This window comes from Delphinapterus leucas, chromosome 1, assembly GCF_059928025.1.
Source record: "Delphinapterus leucas isolate spDelLeu-1000000601 "Yukka" chromosome 1, BTC_Dleu_Yukka2, whole genome shotgun sequence".
NCBI classification, from domain to species: Eukaryota; Metazoa; Chordata; class Mammalia; order Artiodactyla; family Monodontidae; genus Delphinapterus; species Delphinapterus leucas.
Window position 1 is genome coordinate 52,842,986 of NC_143129.1, and position 16,690 is coordinate 52,859,675.

Here is a 16,690-nt window from a genome sequence, read left to right on the forward strand (position 1 = left end):
TTTAACCAATACTTTCCTTGCTTCGTTTACAGAAATCTTTTTTTTTTCTGTAAAAAGTATATCTTGGTAGAAACTTAAACGTTTTATTTATGTCAGCTTATTACTGCATATTTTAATGTAAAATGTATAAGACAGTCACTACAAGATTCTGATTACGTAGAAGGGGGATATGTACAAGGATATGCATGCCACGGACAAAGGAAACTAAAATTAGTGGGATGGGGCAGTGGTGAATTCCAGCTAAAGGGGAAAGGTACAGTATCGACTTCATTGCTCTACTTTTCTTTCTAAATTTAAAACTCCAGGAAATTTTTCTTTATGCTTTTACAGAAATAACAATGAAATACGCTTACAATATTAATTTAACAGCATGTATACTTTAAGCATAAGGAATTAATGTGACTCATAGTTACGCTGTTATGTATTTGCTGGGGGCAGACATGTATCTTGCACTCAGCTGAGTGGCCCCAGGATTGCTGAACTGAAATGGATGTTCTTGGGTTACATGCTAAATATTCCTTACACAGACCCCCAAAGATTCTGAAAGCAGTGAAGGACTTAACATAATAACGATAGCTCAGGCAATTGAAACTGACCGTATTTTCTTGATTGGTGTACGCCACATGCTGTACTATTGGATTATTTTAGAAACGTGTTCCCAAGGTCAAAATGAAAAATATATCAGTTGCTTCATTTACAGGTGGTTGCTAAATTTTGGAATTTACTTTCTAAAGCCTAAATTAAACATTCCGATAGACAGGAATAATGCAACCCGAGGGCCTGTATTCCTAGATGAAAACAAGGATGACAGACTGTAAACTGAGGGCTCCTCTAGGGCTTATCTCCTTACAATTCTAAAACCCTCGCTCCTGAGCGCTGACCATACATAATGGTAACGCTTGCCAACACTAACTTGTGCATTGCCTTTCTTTCTTCAACGTTCAATACTATCCGACCGCTCGCCTTTAAAAGGCACTGGGGGATTGTCTAGTTAATTCACTGCCATGATTTTGTTGTTGTTGTTAAAATGAATAATCACTACCTTTGTTTGTGCCCTGCTTTGTTACAGAAAGGATGTAAGATAGCTGTAATCGTTAGCTAATTAGTTTTTCTCACTCCCATGCACCGCTCCTTTTCTTTATAAGCTAACATCTTCATGCTGATTTGGGTTTAAATGAGGAGCAACCATACATTCAGATTTATCAAGACAATATTTGCCTCGCAGAAAGGCATGAAGCTTGATCCGCTCATTCAACAAACACTTACTGAGTGTCTGCCAACTAGATGGCCATAGTTCTCACTTCACAGAGCTTACAGTCTAATGGGAAATACAAATAAACAGGCAATTACAACAGAGTGAGGTAAACGCATCACAGAGAGACAGGGAATGCTTCTGGAACGCGCAGAAGGGGTACCTCCTCCAGACTCGGGAGATCGGAGAAGCTTCCCAGAAGTGAAGTTTGCCGAAACTCAGGGAACTATGTGCCATTTAAAGGCAATATGGAGAGCAATGCCACGGAAACACCAGGTAGAGTCAATCCAAATAGTGCATCAAAGCGAGGTCAAACTTCTCCATTCAGATGTGACAAGTGGTTATCTTACCACTGCACTCATATAACCCACTGGGTTCTATAACAGATTTCCAGTCCCTTTTATTTCTAAATGCATTCTTTTTTCTCCTGTCCTATTTTACTATCTTTACCAGCCTCCCAGCTATCAAGTATTTCAATTCAAACCAACAAGGGCCTCTGTGGGAGATAGTGTGATAAATACAGGACACAGGGCAGGGAGGCACTGGGGGCCTCCCCACAAGGACCACGCAGCCACAGAAGCACAGAACTGAGAAAACCACGTGACTATCCGCTGACCATTCCACTCCCCACAAACCTTGCAGAGGTGACCTGGCACTACCAATCCTGCCTGTGAAACAAATATCCCCACTTTGACTTTATCTTGGGTTTGATACATTTTTCTGAACCCTGAGGCTGCCATATTCCGAAGACAGCAAAATGGGCTCTTGACACTGAAGCCCCTTCCCTAACAGTGGGATCCTTTTCCTCTGTCCATTTGAGTATTCCTCCTAACATGGGACATTTCCTCCTTCCAGAGAATACTGGTATTTTCTTAAATTGCTTCTACACATCATTGTCAATGTACAATCACAATGCTGGGACCAAAGAAAAATAACTTTTCACCATTTGCTCTTCCAAAAATTACTCGAAATTTTTCTACAAGCTAATTGAATGGTTGGATAAAATTACTTTTTTTTTTTTTTAAATGTTGGGGGTAGGAGTTTATTAATTTATTTATTTATTTTTGCTGTGTTGGGTCTTCGCTTCTGTGCGAGGGCTTTCTCTAGTTGTGGTAAGCAGGGGCCACTCTTCATCGCGGTGCACGGGCCTCTCACTATCGCGGCCTCTCTTGTTGCGGAGCACAGGCTCCAGACGCACAGGCTCAGTACTTGTGGCTCACGGGCCTAGTTGCTCCATGGCATGTGGGATCCTCCCAGACCAGGGCTCGAACCCATGTCCCCTGCATTAGCAGGCAGATTCTCAACCACTGGCCACCAGGGAAGCCCTGATAAAATTACTTTTTAATGTCTCTTCCAGTCCTGAGATTTTATGATTCTCTGACATAATCAGAACCATTTTTCCTTGAGGGCTATAGTTGGGTAAAATTATCCCAGTCTAAGATGTTATTGTAAAGGAAAAATTGGGTCAGTATTTCAATAATATTTAGTTTTTCAAAGTTGCCCAACATAACCTCACAAAGATGCAGCTGCTGTACCAGTAAGTCCAGCCTGGTAGTTGGTTGAATATTTTACGATCAAAGACAGGGTTTTTCTTCAAAAGATCAACTGAACACAAAATCTCACAAACAAAACAAAAAAGAATGTCCCAAATGTTTTTGGATTGTATGATACTTCACATCTAAGGATGTGCAATTATTTTGCTATCATTCCCAAACTGGATCTTAATTGTTTTGTGATCTGAGTACTAGAAACTACAAACATGGTACTCAGTCACTTAGGCTTTTTGACATGTAGTGAGAGTCGTGCCCACCCTCAGGTGCTACATAAGCTCACACGTCTTTGGTGTACGACGCTTTATACACTCAAGACGGAGAGCTTATCATAAGATACACATCTTCACAACAAATGTCTCAATTTGCAGCTCAAGTTATCATTCAAAACATAAAGAAAAGAAAGGTGTGTCGCTCAAGTCTTGCAGCAGCTGCAATATCTAGGGGGGAAAGTACATCATAAGCATCCTTGTTCTTCTGAGTTGAAGTTCTCTTCCACCACTATGGAAACAGCCTTAGGGTCCCAGGCAGCTCCCAACAGCAAGGAACTAAACATCTGGGTTCAAATCCAGCCTCTACCACTTCCTAGCTGTGTGACCCTGGCAAGCAATTTCATCTCTCTGGACCTTTATTCCTAATGTGGAAAGAAAGAGATAATCACAATATTACCTTCCTCAGAAATTGTTGTCATATTTCGATATACCCTCACCTCACTTCAGTCTCTAGTTCACTCTAAAACCAGTTGCTCTGACGTGAGGAATATGGTCAACAATATTGCAATAACTTTGTATGGGGACAAATGGTTACTAGGCTTATCATGGTGATCACTTCACAGCTAATGCAAATGTCAAATCATTATGCAGTACACCTGAAACTAACATCAGAGTGTACGTCAACTATATTTCAACAATAAGTCACTAAATAAAATGGTTGCTTTGAAGAATTTTGAAAGGGTTACTGGAAAAACAAATATAGAGAAGCCACTCACGGCCTAAAGAGAAAGGCTTTGTAATTGCTATGGCTCGATTGGTTGAGTCACATTTAATTAAATCTGGAATTTCCAAGGACAAAAACAGTGCTTCCCAACAGGACACCTAAGATAAGAAAACAAGGGGGATCTGGGTTGGAGAGTCCCTAGGAACTGGCTTCTGAGAACAGATTCCTCCATCAACTAGAAGCAATCTTTTTACATATTTCCCTCTTGATATTTTAGCTCTACCGCTAAATCCAGGGTGAACCAACTCTGAAATCTGTATAAATATGAGAACTCTGGGAGAGGGGGAGAGAAGAGGAGTCCAGTGAACGGAACAGTCAGTGAGAATAACTAAATAACTGGGAGCATCTAAATGAACCATACTTCGTGTGTTTGGGACCTCCAGAGTTAACCCCTCCATTTCTCCATGACTTACTCATTCACCGCTATTGTGTTTGGCCAAAAACTTAAAACTGTCGCCCAAGCAACATCAGTCTTACTATAAAAGAGGAACAACCTGGCATCAGAAAATGTAATGACCTTTTTGAAGGCAGCTGCTTCAGAATTTGTGAATCATTTTGAAATACTCAGGCCAAACCACATCAATACCACATTTAAATAAAATGCAATAAATACAACCACCAAAAACAAAATGACGACTTGTCAGAACTCTAGTTCTGCTTTTCCTATCAGGTCTGGCTGGTGATACACCTAATTAACTTCAAAATCATATTCCAAGTAAGGTACCTACTGGATAAGTGAAGACCTCAGGTTTTCAAAGGAAAGGTTCCGACTTCTCCAGAGCACACCTGCAGATGCCACTAACAATTTACGGCCCTAGTGGGCGATACCTCAACCCCAAGTACGGAGCATGAAGGGCCTGACTTGAAACAGCTGGGGAAGCCCAAAGCAGTGAACGCCTGTGTCAGCAGCCCAGCAGACCCATGGCAGAGGAAATCACTGCTGCTGGCCATCCTGCCTTAAACTCCAGGAATTGCAAGTCACGTGCTGCCTCTAGTCTTAACACAAAGTCCTGGGTAGTTTTGTTTCCTGTCCTCCTTCACACCCGACCTTTGATTTCTGCTCAAAAAACTGAATTTTCTGAAACCCAAAGCCAGTAAAGATTGGATGCCAGTGCATAATCTTCATTGCTCTCAAGCCCATCAGCTGTGAAGCCTCAATATGGCCAAAATAAGGCCAGGTGAAACCACACTCCATCCTCTCTGTTCGCCTACCACTATGTTCTTTTCTCAAGGCTTTTTGTGTCATCTGTCACTGCTCTCTGGTGATTACTTCTACCTCCAGATGAAGAATTCCTTCGTTCTTCCACATGATGATGTTTGCCAAAGCAGCGCTGTTTGCCCGGGTTTTCCATTCCTCACATCCCCTTTAGCTGGGATATGTTGAATGATCCATTAGGAGATAATGAATAACCCACATGATCTCACCCATCCCTTTAAAATCTCAGTGGAAAAAAATCTCGTTTATGGAAGCTGTGTTTCTCCAAAGACCCAGCCCTCTACGCGTTCTACTCATGAAGTCGTGGGCACTAAGCATGCATTTGCCTCCTCGTAGGCTCTGGAAAGGATGAACAGTGGGAAATCTGCCATCCCCCATAGGAGGCAGATTTGGAATGTCAGGTCCCCTGAGCACACTGGGTACTTGGTAAAGGTACAGGAGTAGGAGAGGGGCTGTCAGCATCAAGAGTGGGGAAGACAGAGAGAGAAAAGGATGCCATCTGGGCAAAATGGCTCTCGTCTAACACAGTGCTATTTTTTGGTCCTGTTACTCTGTGTCACTTTCTGCCACTCCACTCCCACTATATTTGTCAAATACCTCAAGATGTTTCTAAGAGGTTCTGAATTATTGATAAACCTAAGGGAGATGCTTTGGAAAACAGCAAGTACAAAAAGAGACCGGTACTGCTAGTGCAAGCACTTGGTCATTGGTGGTTTCCTTTTTAAGGCCAAAAGAGAAGAAGAAAAAAAAAAAAAAAGCCTGCCTCTGCTAAATAATAATGATATTCACAGAACGAGAGACACTGCAAGTCCAAAGTTCACAATCTCTCCAGCTTTACTCACCCCTAGCCATCTTGCTCCTTTATTGGCAGCCTGTTGAATCTGGACTCTTTTGAGGGTGACATGGTACACAGCTCCTTCCTCTACCTCTTCACCCCAGTCCTGAATCGAGCTCTGCCAGGAGATGGGACAAAGAGAAAGAAAAAGAGTTGTTTTTTTTTTTCCTCTCCGCTAACCACAATCTATCCCAGCTGCTTTGCTGCTTACAACAGCACTCGGGGCATAAGATGGGCTGTTCAAAATAAATGTTACAATCAGAGGAACACAAGACACATTTGCGATAGAGGGAATGCTGAGATTTTCTTGGCCCCCAGCCCTTTCCTGATATCAGGATCCCCGGGCTTTTCCATTTAGTTATTTTTCCTAGACTCACTCACATATCTTAAATAGTTTTTTAAAGTCTTTTTTTTCTTCTTCTTCTTAAAGAAAGTGGGGTTTAGTCCTGATTAACTTTTCCTCCTCAAGTGAGAGGAAAAATAATTCATTTGCAGAAAAAGGTTGTCCTTTTATAAGTGGCTCCGTTATTCGAGCAAAGTACATTTTAAACTCTGCCACAAACAAGTGTTTAAAATGCCAAGAGTGCTCGCTCCTTTGGAGTGAAATGCTTCGCATGTCTTTTTCTCCTCTTATTGTTTTGGAACCCACAAAGTTAGCGGGAGGTAGAAAGTTTTCATTCCCGTCAAATAATCTGGCATGTGCAGAAAAAGCAACACGTCAACTGTGTGCAGCGACCCCCCTGGGTTTCCCTAAACTCGAAGTTTGTGTTGTTTAAAGAGCCGCTGGGACACAGAAGCGCTCCGCGGTTCACCCAGACTCACAGTCCTTTTGCCTTAAAAGTTTTCCTTTGCTGACACACATCTGCCCAGACACACCAAAGGCAACTGCTGAGAAAGTATGGCTTAAAGGGAGAAGACACGCAGAGAGGAAGGCGTAGAAAGCCAAGGGAGAAAGCTTTAGCTCTCAAGCCTGGAATCGGATTGCTCCGTTCACTCCGAGTGAGTTCCAAAACCCGCCCAGAGAAAGCGGGAGGAGATTCCCCACCAGAGCAGCCTCGGGAGAAGGCAGAGAGTTCTCGTTACCATTTTAGCTTGCCAAAGCAATTTCATTCTCAGTTTTCTCTCCGGTGTGTGGACGCGGCATGATGCGCCCTGCTCCCAGGCGAACGCAGTCCCCGCCCGGCTCAGCCACGGCGCCTCCAGCCCCGGCCCCGCGCGGCCGCCGCGCACCCAGCACAGACACGCGCCCGCCGCCGCCGCCGCCGCCGGTGCGCGCGACTCGTCCACAAAGGGAGCGCGGCGAGCGAGCGAGCGAGGGCGCCGCAGACTCCTCCCCACGCCACTCCGCCGCTCCGTGATGTCAGGCTTTCCTGTTTGTGCTTAGGAGCACACTCTCCGTCTCTGAAATCCCATGGATAAAGTTAGCTTAGCGCACAGTGATTTCTCCAGCTCTGATAGTGATCGGCAGACAACTACCCTTTCAAGTGGATCAGGTTTTCCTGATTGGCCACCAGGTGCCAAAAAAGATCTGGGTGTGGTATGAGGAATCAAGTGTGTTTCTCCTTTCCTTCGCTCAAAGAAATAAAGGGGGAAGGGGAGGTGCAAAAAAGGATGGGAGGAGGCGGTCAGAAAAACGTCTGTTATCTGCCTGTTACCTATTGAATTTAGATTCAATCAGGGCGACCCCAATGAGAGTGGCAATACTAGAAGCCCGGAAGTTTTTCATTAGGACAAGAAAAGAATTGGTCAGAGAGTATTCCAAAACCCATGCCCAAGGGCTGCCCCTGTCCTGCATCAGCACACCATCAACAGGAAATGGCTCTGGACTTCTTTCTACCACCCATATGATAAAGGCTCATCCAACTGTAACCGGCCATAGTGGGAGGGAAAGGGACAAAGCAGGAAAGGGTTTCGCTGAGACTGACAGCTTGGAAATGGGGCCACCAGTGGCCCCGGAGGTTCTGTGAGTCTTTGTGACTCATCACCATGGGTTGAATTGTCTGTACTGTAGGGACACAGTGGGATAATAACTGCAGGGAAAGAGCCATTCATGAGGAGACTGCCAGAGGGAGTTTTGTCCTAACAGAAAGTAAATCAACAGCAAGATACCAGATGATAATATAATCAAACTTTGGCACGTGACAATTCCATGCCAATTGCAAAAACGTTTAGGGCTCATGTCTTTTATACTATTCAGCCCTAAATGGATTTAGTCGCCTTTAAATTTTTTTTAAAGAAAGGCCTCTCACTAATTGCCATGCTAAGGCATAAGGCTGGGCTTTGGTTAATAATAAATAAATTACGAACTGAAAAGCTAGAGAATCAGGTGTACTGATGTACCCAGGAGAGCAAAATAAATGACAGTGAGGCCATATCAAGGAAAAAAAAATCTTTGGACACTTGAACATCTTCAAGTCACTCAGCAAAGTTCCCCGCATACAACCAGAACCTACGGGGCTCAGTAACTGTGGAGAGACAGGACACTCTTTTTATAAAACGGAAGTGATCATTTCTATTTTTTAAAAAAAACACATAAACTAGACCCTTCTGTGACCACCAGGATAGAGTGTCCCCAGTGTCCAGAGGAAATGGTGTGGAAGACCTACCTCCCTGCTTCTTAAGCCATCCTCAGCCCCCAGGACCACCCCTATTCAGTGATCTTGAAGTACACAAGATGCACCTGGGGACAGTTAAGGAACCCATAAGATTAATTTCACCACTACTTTAACCTGATTTTTAGCTGTGAATTTGGAGATTACTCCTTAAAGTTTTCCACTCCAGGGATATCGAGAAGTTTCTTCAACCACGCCCCTCCCGGGAAGCCCTCCTGGACAGGGCAGCTTATAACTCACGAGGCTCCACTCAGGTTTCATATCTCCTCAGCCTCCTCTCTACTCCACCAATTCCCAGGCTGGTCACCTGGTGTGTAAGGGAAAAACAGGCTTCCAGCAGATGCAACTTCAAATCCTGGTTTTACATTAAGAGTGAACCTGGGTGCTACTTCCCTGGGCTTTCATTTCCTTATCTGTAAAATGGGACAAACATCGATCTCATAGAGTTTGAAAAAGGAGTAAATGGAACTTATATACAAAACACCTAGCACATGATCAGAAAAAGCTCCATTCCCTCATTATTACTGCACTTCCTCCCAAGCTGCATTTTCCCAGACTCACTGAAAAGTTGTACACATGCAATGTGGGGAAATCTAAAATGATGTCTTCTTGCTGAATAATTTCAGAGAGGTTTTCTCTGAATGACTACTTGTATTTATATCTGATAATGTACGTGATTTTATCCAAATGTTGATCCTCAAAGAAAGGTTGGTTTTAGATACAGCAATCAAGTGTTGCAGTTTATAATTTTTAAATATTTATTTTAAAATATTCCACATGCAGGCAGCTCAAGTCAGTATTACCTTATTACACATACTTTTGGGTTAAAATACTTCTGGTCAATATGTGGGAAGGATAAACCAGTAAGCCATTTATAACTAAGTTTGAATTTAGTTACCAGATTAATCTACCCATGATCTAGCATGGCCCTTAGAGAACAGGTCAAGTTTTGTTAAAAGGATATCAGCAATGTTTCGTACTTTTCAGCATACAAGTCTTTGAACTCCTTGGTTAAGTTTATTCCTAGGCATTTTATTCTTTTCAATACTATTGTAAGTGGGACTGTTTTCTTAATTTCATTTTCAGATTATTCATTATTAATGTATATAAATGCAACTGATTTTTATATATTGATTTTAAATGCTGCAACTTTACTCAATGCATTTATTAGTTCTGACAAGTTTCAACACACAGTGCTGGGAAAACTGGATATCCACATGCAAAAGAATGAAATTGAACACTTATCTTACACCATACACAAAAGTCAACTCAGAATAAACTAAAGACTTGAAACTATAAAACTCCTAGAAGAATACATAGGGGAAAAGCTTCATAGCATTGCTGTCTGCAATGATTTCATGGATATGACATCAAAAGCATGGATATGACATCAAAATCATGTAGTGAGACTACATGAAACTACAAAGCTTCTGCACAGCAAACAATTATAACAGAGTGAAAAGGCAACCTATGGTATGGGAGAAAATATCTTCAAACAACATATCTGATAAAGAGTTAATATCCGTAATATACATCCATAATATATAAGGAGCTCCTACACTCAATACCAAATAATAATAATAATAATAACTGAATTTTAAGATGGGCAAAGGACCTAAAAAAAATTTCTCCAAAGCTGTACAAATGGCCAACATTATGTGAAAAGAGGCTCAACACGACTAATCATCAGGGAAATGCAAATCAAAACCACAATAAGATATCAGCTCACACCTCTTAGGATGGCCATTACTTTAAAAAGCAAAACAACAACAACAACAAAAAGACCAAAGACAAAAAAAACCCCACAAATGTAGACCAGGATGTAGAGAAAAGGAAACTCTTGGTAAGAATGTTAATTGGTACAGCCATTACAGAAAACAATGTGGAAGTTCCTCAATAAATTAAGAATAGAACTACCATATGATCCAGCAATCCCACTACTGGGTATTTATCCAAAAGAATTTAAGTCAAGATCTCAAAGAGACCTGAGTGCTCCCACATTCATTGTAACACTACGCATAATAGCCAAGATGTGGAAACAAACTAAATGTCCATCAATGGATGAATGGATAAAGAAAATGTGGTACATATATACAATGGAATATTACTCAGCCCTAAAAAGAACGAAATTGTGCCATTTGCAGAGATGTGGATGGACCTAGAGACTGTCATACAGAGTGAAGAAAGACAGAAAAACAAATATCATATAATATCATTTATATGCGGAATCTAGAAAAATGGTACAGATGAACTTATTTGCAAAGCAGAAATAGAGACACAGATGCAGAGAACAAACGTATGGATACCAGGGGGGAAGGAGGGGATGAATTGGGAGATTGAGATTGACATAAATACACTACTATGTATAAAAAAGATAACTAATGAGAGCCTACTGTATAGCACAGGGAACTCTACTCAATGCTCTGTGGTGACCTAAATGGGAAGGAAATCCAAAAAAGAGGGGGTATGTGTATACATATAGCTGATTCACTTTGCTGTACAGCAGAAACTAACACAACATTGTAAAGCAACTATACTCCAATAAAAGTTAATATAAAAAAAACAAAAACGAAGATGTGGTATATACAGACAATGGAATATTATTCAGCCTTAAAGAAAGGAGGACATCCTGTATGTGTGAGAACACAGATGAACCTGGAGGACATTATGCTAAGTAAAATAAGCCAGTCACAGAAGGACAAATACTGCATGATTCCACTTAGATGAGGCATCTAAAGTGATCAAAGTGGCAGAAGCAGAAAGTAGAAAGGTGGTTGCCGGGGGTTGGGGGAGGGAGAAATAAGGAACTGCTTTTCAATATGTATCGAGTTTCAGTTACGCAAGATTAAAAAGTGCTAGATAAAGGTTTTGTTGCATGGTAGCAAAAAAAAAAAAGTGCTAGAGATCTACTGTACAATATTGTGCTTATAGTTCACAGTAATGTACTGTACACTTGAAAATTTGTTAAAGTTGAGGGGGAGGTGAAGGAGATCAGAAGAGATCTATACTTAAAGCATTAGGATGTTACTAGGAATAGTTTTATGTTGCCATATTTGGTGATGACTGACAGTCAGTAGCAATAGAAGATTCTTAGGATATAACAGGAAAAAGGAAGAGGTGTGGAAGAACCCCAAACTAAAGGAAAAAAAAAAAAAGCTTTCTTGCTCTACAGTTTCAGCAGAGCCGATAAATAGAGAACTTGTAAGAGCAAACGTAAGAAGCTGGTGTGCAGGTTCTTTAAGAGAATCTATCTAGAAGTGGAAACACGTAGTTTATATACTCCATTTTTCATTTATTTATTCATTGGCTTCTATGACACCACGCTTTTCTAGATTTTATTCTACATCTCTGGCTGCAAGAAAAATATAAAAATTATGACAGTATACTTATGCACATAGGTTGACATGTAGTAATACTTATGTGCCTAGGTAAATGATGAGACATTTGGCATCAAAGAGCCAGGATTTGAATCCCAGCTCTAGACAATATGTCAACCAAGAGTTTGACCCTCACTTCTCACAGGTTTGGTGTCCTCATCTGTTTCCTTTCATGCTTATCATGAGTGTTAAAAAAACTATCCTATATAAAGTATCTAACAGAATAAACTATGCTATATAAAGCACCTAATAGAGTGCTTGGAACATAGGGGGCCTTGAATAAAAATATATCTCCTTCCCTCCCTAACCCCACACTCTTTCCCTTTAATGTAATTCTGTATTCATTTACTGCATTTGGTTTGCAATCTGCATGTTCTTTAGATGTCCGCTTAGGTAATAGATTGTACTGCATGACAGAGAAGTAAGAGCAGTGCAAGTATAACAGACGCTGGACTTGGAAATAAGTAGTTAAGAACTTGCCTTAAAGATGGCAATATCCACATAAGATGGTATGAAATGGGAAGGCCGTGGCTTTGTCCTCAAACTCAATGCCAGCCTATGATATCCTGCTCCCAGTTAAAAGTACAGAGGAAAACAGTCCTAAGAGAGCATTAGTAATAATAATAACAACAACAGCTAAGTGAAAAAAGCTAAATAATTGAGAGGTCAGGATTCTCCTTCCATGTGTTAGGACTGCTGAGTGCATATTGCTTCTACTTCCTTAAAGACCTCACCTAAACAGATAAGTTTGAAAACCTTTCCCACTTTTGAATGGAATTGACAATAGCCATTTTGCAACATTTTATTCACAAACTATACCTTTAGCTGTCTGTAGGTCCCGAAAAAAACGTTTGGTGGAGGACATAAGCAAATAAGTTACTTATTTGCTTCTTAACTCCTTCCCCTAACAATATCAAAGGTTTGTCAAAATGCAAACTGCTTAATCCTCCCAGCATCCCTATGAAATGCTTCTCCCTACTCCTAAGGCTTAGAGGCTGTGTCGCTCATTTACTTTCCATCTTCAGCTTCCCACTATCAGCCAGGCATCCTGCTATGGTTGTTTCTAGCTCTGCTAACTGGGGTTGCCCCCATTCACCTACACTTTGCTTGAACTTTCAACCTTGCTTTGCAAAAGGTAAGGAGCCAGCCATGCTTGGTTACAGATGGCCAGTCCTCCAAACACTCTTAAAGAAGTAGACAGTTGCTTCTATCTTCTGTGAGCCCAAAGTGATTTTTACTAATTATCACAGAGATACTATGAAGTATAAGTTAAAATTTTTCAGTTCTCTATTAGGGGTTTTTTATTTAGGCAAGCAAATGACAAGTCAATTTTAGTTGGACCTACTACAACTAGAGTAGAGGCTGCCCTAGGGGGCAGAAAATGGAGACAGAAGAAACATAAATAGCACTCAACAGATGGCAGGCCAAAGGCACAGGACTCCTCTGGCCATGATGACAAACACTTTTCAACTAATAGTTTACCAATTGTTGGTGGTTACTCCTTTTTTTCAACTTGAAGATATATATTTTTTAATCTTTATTGGAGTATAATTGCTCTACAATGGTGTGTTAGTTTCTGCTTTATAACAAACTGAATCAGCCACACATAAACATATATCTCCATATCTCCTCCCTCTTGCATCTCCCTCCCACCCTCCTTATCCCATCCCTCTAGGTGGTAACAGAGCACCAAGTTGATCTCCATGTGCTATGCGGCTGCTTCCCACTAGCTATCGATTTGACATTTGGTAGTGTATATATGTCCATGCCACGCTCTCACTTTGTCCCAGCTTACCCTTCCCCGTCCCCGTGTCCTCAAGTCCATTCTCTAAGTCTGCATCTTTATCCCTGCCCTGCCCCTAGGTTCTTCAGAACCGTTTGTTTTTTGTTTGTTTCTTTTTAGATTCCACATATATGTGTTAGCATACAGTATTTGCTTTTCTCTTCCTGACTTACTTCACTCTGTATGACAGACTCTAGGTCCATCCACCTCACTACAAATAACTCAATTTCATATCTTTATATGGCTGAGTAATATTCCATTGTATATATGTGCCACATCTTCTTTATCCATTCATCTGTTGATGGATACTTAGGTTGCTTCCATGTCCTGGCGATTGTAAATAGAGCTGCAGTGAACATTGTGCTACATGACTCTTTTTGAATTATGGTTTTCTCAGGGAATATGCCCAGTAGTGGGATTGCTGGGTCATATGGTAGTTCTATTTTTGTTTTTTTAAGGAACCTCCATACTGTTCTCCATAGTGGCTGTATCAATTTACATTCCCACCAACAGTGCAAGAGGGTTCCCTTTTCTCCACACCCTCTCCAGCATTTATTGTTTGTAGATTTTTTGATGATGGCAATTCAGACTGGTGTGAGGTGATACCTCATTGTAGTTTTGATTTGCATTTCTCTAATGATTAGTGATGTTGAGCATCCTTTCATGTGTTTGTTGGCAATCTGTATATCGTCTTTGGAGAAATGTCTATTTAGGTCTTCTGCCCATTTTTTGGAGTGGGTTCTTTGTTTTTTTGATATTGAGCTGCTTGTAAATTTTGGAGATTAATCCTTTGTCTGTTGCTTCGTTTACAAATATTTTCTCCCATTCTGAGGGTTGTCTTTTTATCTTGTTTATGGTTTCCTTTGCTCTGCAAAATCTTTTAAGTTTCATTTGGTCCCATTTGCTTATTTTTTGGTTTATATCCATTTGTCTAGGAGGTGGGTCAAAAAGGATCTTGCTGTGATTTATGTCATAGAGTGTTCTCCCTATGTTTTCCTCTAAGCGTTTTATAGTGTCTGGCCTTACATTTAAGTCTTTAATCCGTTTTGAGTTTATTTTTGTGTGTGGTGTTAGAGAGTGTTATAATTTCATTCTTTTACATGTAGCTGTCCAGTTTTCCCAGCACGACTTACTGAACAGGCTGTCTTTTCTCCATTGTATATTCTTTCCTCCTTTATCAAAAATAAGATGACCATATGTGTGTGGGTTTATCTCTGGGCTTTCTATCCTGTTCCATTGATCTATATTTCTGTTTTTGTGCCAGTACCATACTGTCTTGATTACTGTAGCTTTGTATTATAGTCTGAAGTCCGGGAGCCTGATTCCTCCAGCTCTGTTTTTCTCTCTCAAGATTCCTTTGGCTATTCCGGGTCTCTTGTGTTTCCATACAAATTGTGAAATTTTTTGTTCTAGTTCTGTGAAAAATGCCATTGGTAGTTTGATAGGGATTGCATTGAATCTGGAGATTGCTTTTGGTAGTATAGTCATTTTCACAATGTTGATTCTTCCAATCCAAGAACATAGTATATCTCTCCATCTGTTTGTATCGTCTTTAATTACTTTCATCAGTGTCTTACAGTTTTCTGCATACAGGTCTTTTGCCTCCCTAGGTAGGTTTATTCCTAGGTATTTTATTCCTTTTGTTGCAGTGGTAAATGGGAGTGTTTCCTTAATTTCTCTTTCAGATTTTTCATCATTAATGTATAGGAATGCAAGAGATTTCTGTGCATTAATTTTGTATCCTGCTCCTTTACCAAATTCATTGATTAGCTCTAGTAGTTTTCTGGTAGCATCTTTAGGATTCTCTGTGTGTAGTATTGTGTCATCTGCAAACAGTGACAGCTTTACTTCTTCTTTTCCAATTTGTATTCCTTTCATTCCTTTTTCTTCTCTGATTGCTGTGGCTAAAATTTCCAAAACTATGTTGAATAATAGTGGTGAGAGTGGGCAACCTTGTCCTGTTCCTGATCTTAGAGAAAATGAGTTCAGTTTTTCACCATTGAGAACAATGTTGGCTGTGGGTTTGTCATATATGACCTTTATTATGTTGAGGTAAGTTCCCTCCATGCCTACTTTCTGGAGGGTTGTTATCATAAATGGGTGTTGAATTTTGTCAAATGCTCTTTCTGCACCTATTGAGATGATCATATGGTTTTTCTCCTTCAATTGGTTAATATGCATTATCACACTGATTGATTTGTATATATAGAAGAATCCTTGCATTCCTGGGATAAACCCCACTTGATCATGGTGTATGATCCTTTTAATGTGCTGTTGGATTCTGTTTGCTAGTATTTTGTTGAGGATTTTTGCATCTATGTTCATCAGAGATATTGGACTGACATCTTTGTCTGGTTTTGGTATCAGGAATGATGGTGGCCTTATAGAATGAGTTTGGGAGTGTTCCTCCCTCTGCTATATTTTGGAAGAGTTTGAGAAGGAGAGGTGTTGGTTCTTCTCTAAATGTTTGATAGAATTTGCCTGTGAAGCCATCTGGTCCTGGGCTATTGTTTGTTGGAAGATTTTTAATCACAGTCTCAAATTCAGTGTTTGTGATTGGTCTGTTTATATTTTCTATTCCTTCCTGGTTCAGTCACAGAAGGTTATGCTTTTCTGAGAATTTGTCTATTTCTTCCATGTTGTCCATTTTATTGGCACACAGTTGCTTGTAGTAATCACTCATGATCCTTTGTATTTCTGCAGTGTCAGTTGTTACCTCCCCTTTTTCATTTCTAATTCTATTGATTTGAATCTTCTCCCTTTTTTTCTTGATGAGTCTGGCTAATGATTTATCAATTTTGTTTATCTTCTCAAAGAACCAGCTTTTAGTTTTATTGATCTTTGCTATTGTTTCCTTCATTTCTTTTTCATTCATTTCTAATCTTTATGATTTCTCTCCTTCTGCTAACTTTGGGGTTTTTTTGTTCTTCTTTCTCTAATTGCTCTAGGTGTAAGGTTAGGTTGTTTATTTGAGATGTTTCTTGTTTCTTGAGGTAGGATTGTATTGCTATAAACTTCCCTCTTAGAACTGCTTTTGCTGCATCCCATAAGTTTTGGGTTGTCGTGTTT

At 40.4% G+C, this 16,690-nt stretch overlaps 1 protein-coding gene across 4 annotated transcripts in view; it reads right to left on the reverse strand.

The window, feature by feature from the left end:
- RGL1 (ral guanine nucleotide dissociation stimulator like 1) overlaps positions 1 to 16,690 on the reverse strand; it is a 281,489-nt gene that overhangs the window by 128,938 nt on the left and 135,861 nt on the right. The window contains exons 1-2 of one of the 4 annotated variants that reach the window (XM_089910063.1): positions 6,933 to 7,093; positions 5,857 to 5,967 (exon numbers count right to left, since the gene is read on the reverse strand). The exons of 1 other annotated variant lie outside the window; for it this stretch is intronic. In XM_089910063.1, coding sequence (XP_089766189.1) covers positions 5,857 to 5,967; positions 6,933 to 6,959 — 138 coding nt within the window. In that variant the 5' untranslated portion in view covers positions 6,960 to 7,093. Of the gene's footprint in view, positions 1 to 5,856; positions 5,968 to 6,932; positions 7,094 to 16,690 lie in introns of those variants that run through there. 2 more of the 4 variants (XM_022593341.3, XM_022593340.2) reach the window with 2 other exon arrangements.